This window comes from Priapulus caudatus, unplaced genomic scaffold, assembly GCF_000485595.1.
Source record: "Priapulus caudatus unplaced genomic scaffold, Priapulus_caudatus-5.0.1 Scaffold249, whole genome shotgun sequence".
In the NCBI taxonomy this organism is placed as follows: Eukaryota; Metazoa; Priapulida; class Priapulimorpha; order Priapulimorphida; family Priapulidae; genus Priapulus; species Priapulus caudatus.
This window is the reverse complement of record NW_014577310.1, coordinates 326,701-332,513: the sequence shown is the minus strand read 5'-3', so window position 1 is coordinate 332,513 and position 5,813 is coordinate 326,701. Positions and strand designations below refer to the sequence as shown.

Below are 5,813 nucleotides of genomic sequence, written 5' to 3'. Positions count from 1 at the left end.
GACGACCGGACGGACCGGATTTTGACGACCGGACGGACGGACGGACGATCATGCGATTCTACAAGCTGCATCTGACTATGTCAGATGAGCTAAAAAGTTATAATTAAAATATATGATTACTCTCAATGGCGGTCAAACTTCGACCATTAACATTAACACAGGCCTTATACCAGTGGATCACAATGTGATTTGTTCCCCCCCCCCCTGGGGGATGTAGGACTACCTAGAGGGGGAGGCAAGGGGTCAGTGCATATAAGGTAGAGGGCATTGGGGATAGCTTTATGGAGCCAAGGAAGCTGTAACGGTGTGGCCTCCTTGTTGCTGCTACAGGGACATGTAACAGGAGCAAAGAATTACACAGTTAGAGCTAGAGCAAGGGGGCTCAGTAGTGAAGTAAGAACTATCACCTCACGCTAGTTCTATACTGAATACTAAAGGACGTACGGTGGCCAGTTCTCCTATATAGTGTTCTTCCTTCAGCGCCTTGGCATCAGACGAATGTCCGACATCGTCGAAGGGTTCCGATGCTATTTTACCTAAAATCAGCAGAGATATAACGTATTTCCAGCACAGTGAGTAACAGATAGGCGTGGTGACAGCTAAGGAAAGGCATCTGCATATTGCATAGAACAAAGATGTTAAAGCCAACATGTCAGGACAAGAAATATGTGTGCTCAACCTGTTTATTTCTGTTATTAGCTGAACTGGCTTAATGACTAAAAATTATCATCTTCATTAGTATAAATAGTACAAGCATTATAATTAATATACATGAATCACTACAAATTAGTTTATTATCATTAACCGTTATAATTAGAGCCTAGGAATAAGTTCTAAAAGATAGATCCGAATTGATACTATAAGGTTAAGACTGTAATTTTGTTGAGTTAGCTTTTGCTGTTGGCTTTTGGTATAAGTGTGGTGTTAGTTGTAGATGTGTCACAAGTATGTAGTTTGCTAATTACCATGTAATATGGAGTGGTAATTATGAGTGCACATGTATTTAGTTTTCTTAAATGTATTTAGTAACACGCACCTGCTTGTTCTAGCATGACTGCCTCACCACCAGGATGCTGAAATGCACAATTAGACATGCAATTTATTACACATGTAATTAGAATGGAGACAAAAGCCTTTACCAAATCCTTTGTGCAATTTCTTGAAATATATAATAAACTACGATGCTATAACTACTATAACAATGTGGGAGTAACAAAGTAATATAAACCATTTATACGTGATATAACAATATTTAACAGGTGATAACATATAATGGCATATATTAATCCTACTGGGAAAACAAGATTTAGATCTAGACGTAGTTTATCATGGACTATGACCCCTGTCAGGTTTTTCAGGTTAGTATAAAGCCTACATGCAGTACATAATGTGTAACCTTTTCGAATGTCGTGCGTGGTATCAATGAGCATATCACACATTCACCCTCATCATGCAGTAACGCTATATATATATAGGAAGTGCATTTATCGTTACCGATTGCAAAATTGACCTCTTACCTATCAGGGTATCACCATGGTTCATACAGGAAGACAGACAATTTTTTCAAGGACTTTTCAAGGACTTTTCAAAGACATTTTATCGGAAATTCAAGGACATTTTATCGGGCATTTTATCGGAATTCATACACAGAACACAACATACCTGGATTAATTTAATAATAAACCCAAATTCTTAATCACTGTCACCTCTAAAACTTACCTGGATCACATTAATAAACCCTTCTAAACACTGTCACTTCTACAACATACCTTAATTTACTAACTAATTTTATTGACTTACTGTAATTTGTGATCATCATTTAACTTTCTATCGTGTCTATAGCTTTTTAAGCTCATTTAACACAATTTTTATTGAGGTTTGCACATTATTGACGGTACAAAATTTCTTTTTATTACCGGTACAGGAAAGGATTCTTTCTAAGAATTCAAGGACATTTTCATGAAATTCAAGGACTTTTCAAGCACAAAATGAACATTTACTAAATTCAAGTACTTTTCAAGGACTCCCCTCAAATTCAAGAACTTTTCAAGGACTGTGCGAACCATGAATTCACATAGCAGAGCTTGGCACAAATATCCTTAGTGTTAGTTCATAATACACAATTATCGGTACACTTATTAAATGTCCAATTCACGTTCTTCTATTTCAATGCGTTAGAATGCCTCAGACTGTACCCTTTGGAGTGGGGTGGAAATGTATAATTATGGAAATATTAACCTATCGGACTATTAACCTATTGCTCTCACAGAGGCCAGTTAAGATGATGAGCAAACAGAAACTTGCACTGTACATCAGAAAACTGACACGTCCCTGTAACGCTGATAGGGTCTATTTCCCCCAGGGTACTGCCAGATCGTACCCTGGGGGACATAGACCCTATGAGCCCCTGTAACAGATGAGTAAACTAGCATATGATTTAAACAGGAGTATGATAAATGGTAAGGGAGCTGGTAAAGAAGGTCCTTTATTATCTTACTCTTTATGCAAAGTATAGGGAAAAGTATCACTAATTTTTGCTAAACAGGTTCATTGTAAATAGCCTAGAATAAAGAAAAAATGAATAAAATTTGGTGGGCAAGTGGATGTAGGAAGAAGGGTAACTGCCACTTTAAGAATAGCTCTTTTCGTTGTCAGTCCTTTAAAAAAACATAAGCCAGCCACATGTTCAGCCAAAATTGTTAGCATTAGCATACCAATTAGTACAGATGGTGTCTTAGTATACTGCTGCTGAGAGGGTCTATGTCCCCCAGGGTACTGCCGGAACGTACCCTGGTACCAGAGCATATAAATCAACGTGATTTATATGCTTTGCTGGTCAGGGAAAAAATAAATAAAATTTATTTTTCGGGGGCTACTTTTCAAGCTCGCGTGCATGAAAATAGCACTCTAAACGCTATGAAAATTTACGGGGGCTCTTTTTGCCATTTCCAGCATTTCCGGCTCTTTTTGGCATTTTGGGGGCTAAATCGCCCCGAGCCTCCGTGTATTTTTTTCACTGCTGCTGGTACTATCTAATATGCCGGACCGTACCTCACCTACTCCACTAACGAGTCTAGGGAGTCGCCTACGCCTACTCCCTAACCCTAACCATATCAGTTAGTTACCAGAGTACGTTCCGGTATACCGGACCGTACCCAGGGTACGTTTCGGCAGTACCCTGGGGGACATAGACCCTATGAGCTCTACTGCTACAAAGTAGAATTTAAACTGCTTTGCTATAACACACTACTTGGACCCCTAACTCTTGAGAGAGACAATGTTAGTCTTGACCAGTATGCAACTTCTGCTCTCATACATGTATGATGTCATTTCTATGTCAACTAAATATGAGAAGTCGCTCGGAATTCATACAAGTCTACGGAAAGTAGGCCTACCCAAATCATCATCACCACTGCATATAGGCCTACCCAGCAACACATCATTATGGATTGCACATTGAATGCAGTTGAGTAGCTTACAACTATAGATAGATTCACTTACGAGTTGAATATTTTCATTTTGGTACTCTTTGAATTTAGATGTTCGAACGTACCCGAAATCTAAACATACCCACATAAGTGACCCTCCCACTTTTCACTGCATGGTGAGAGAGGTAAAAGCAGTCATGTTGAACGAGTAGTACAGTCTACAGACGTGTTATGTAACTTATGGGAGCATCATGGATGTAACTATATACAGAAATAGCAAACATAGAATTAGCATTTAGAACCCAGGAAAACACAGGCACTTGGAACGTCTCAATAAAAAAAAATAATGGTAAATAAACACGAAATGTACCAGTCTTAATGTTTCTCTACTCTATTTCGCCTATAATCACCTGTAAATGCTGGTCAAATGCTCATCTGCAACACACAAGTACACCGAACGCCCGCCCGTGCTGTGCTGCGTGCACAAACAACATGAATAAGAAAGCAGGTAGGAAAGCGGGATTGAAAAATTTGTTCGACACTCGCTTCATTTCACACCATCACAGCTCGAATACACCTCCTACAGTTTCCATCTTGGTATCTATGTGTACATAAATGTTTACTTGTTCGAATTATACCTCTGGCCTTTGTTCTTACCTACTCCCGCCAGAGATATCTCGTGAAATCCTGCAGGAAATGTTCTCTCCGTGAAAATGTAAAGAGGACGAGATGTCTGTTTATACACGAGTAATGTGGCGCATTGCATGCCGGGATGAGCTGCTGCCGGCCTCCGAGCTCCATTTCGAGGCGCGCCAAGCCATGCAAGCACAATGAGCGCGGGCATGACGTCACGCACACACGATCGACTACAGCGATCGATCGAAAGTAGTGCTGTTAGGGATTTTCGGACGATAACGTCCTCTTTACATTTTCACGGAGAGAACATTTCCTGCAGGATTTCATGAGATATCTCTGGCGGGAGTAGGTAAGAACAAAGGCCAGAGTTATAATTCGAACAAGTGAACATTTATGTACACATAGATACCAAGATGGAAGCTGTAGGATGTGTATTCGAGCTGTGGTGTGAAATGAAGCGAGCGTCGAACGAATTATTCAATCCCGCTTTCTTACCTGCTCTTTCTTATTAATGTTGTTTGTGCACGCAGCACAGGGCGGGCGGGCGTTCAGTGTACTTGTGTGTTGCAGATGAGCATTTGACCGGCATTTACAGGTGATTATAGGCGAAATAGAGTAGAGAAACATTAAGACTTTGGTACATTTCGTGTTTATTTACCATTATTTTTTTTATTGAGACGTTCCCATGCAGTGCCTGTGCAGGAAAATGCTCCTTTCTTGCCATGAAATTTTTGAGTATTCATTCGACCAAGCAAGCTGGTTTTGTATGACAGCACGAGCATGCAGAATTAGAATCTGAGATTTGCTAATGACGATAACACTCAGTGACTTATCAAAATCACTAGGCACTTTATTACTACTCTAATAGATGAACTTACCGATGCCAAAAACATTGTGACATCGTATACTTTGTTATGGATAACGACCCATAGCGACTTTTCGTTGTTGTGTTCCTCCACCTCTTTCAGAGCGTAATATTTTACTGGTTCTTCCTGTGCTTTAGCTTGCCCTGAGTCAGCCATTTCGTTTAGTACGTAATCGAAAGCAGGATTTACTTATCTGCAGCTATTTCGTTGGAATGAGCACAGGAAAGTACAGGGTTATCTGGCTGACGTGACTTCGGTCGTGTGAACTCCGAACTACAAACAACTTCTGCGGCGACCCTGATAGAACGTACAGCGCCATCTTTCAGCAGTGAATGCTATAGAATCGTGAATGCAGCTTGCCAATAGATGGCAGTCATAGACTAAAAACCGTAGACCGTGATATGTGAAGCCACCACAAACAAAACGTGGATTTTCACGAGGAATGATGTGTGTGTGTGTGTGTGCTTAAAGTTAAAACTAATCACCTGTTCACATGAGCAGATATCTTTGGCCAGTAGGCATAATCTGATTTTCGTGTCTAAAAATTTCTGTTCTCATGATCTGTTTATATGATATTGATAGTATTAGTAATAGTAGCTAAGAATATTTTGCCTTGCAATGCAATCACTTTTTGCAGTGGCTTAAAAAATGGTTGCCCTTAATCTGTTTGTGGTGTTTAAGAAAGTTTTTTGGCTCACAATCTGTATAGTTGCTGGTCCAATGCTGTACCACCATACCATCACGTATGTGCACACACATACAACAATATACACACCAACAGTTTATGCAATAACTGAATTTTATTCAGGCGTATAACCCCACACAGCATTTTCATTGTTCACAATAGAACAGTTTCCGATAAGGCCCACCCAATTCTTACAAG

The 5,813-nt window shown here is 39.9% G+C and overlaps 1 protein-coding gene across 2 annotated transcripts in view; it reads right to left on the bottom strand.

Moving 5' to 3' along the window:
* The window catches only part of LOC106808022 (cytochrome b5-like), an 8,417-nt gene extending 3,175 nt beyond the window's left edge, over positions 1–5,242 (bottom strand). The window contains exons 1-3 of one of the 2 annotated variants that reach the window (XM_014810570.1): positions 4,943–5,242; positions 1,037–1,073; positions 445–536 (exon numbers count right to left, since the gene is read on the bottom strand). In XM_014810570.1, coding sequence (XP_014666056.1) covers positions 445–536; positions 1,037–1,073; positions 4,943–5,086 — 273 coding nt within the window. In that variant the 5' untranslated portion in view covers positions 5,087–5,242. The remainder of the gene's footprint in view (positions 1–444; positions 537–1,036; positions 1,074–4,942) is intronic. The other variant, XM_014810569.1, reaches the window with a different exon arrangement.
* Positions 5,243–5,813: the final 571 nt, after the last annotated feature.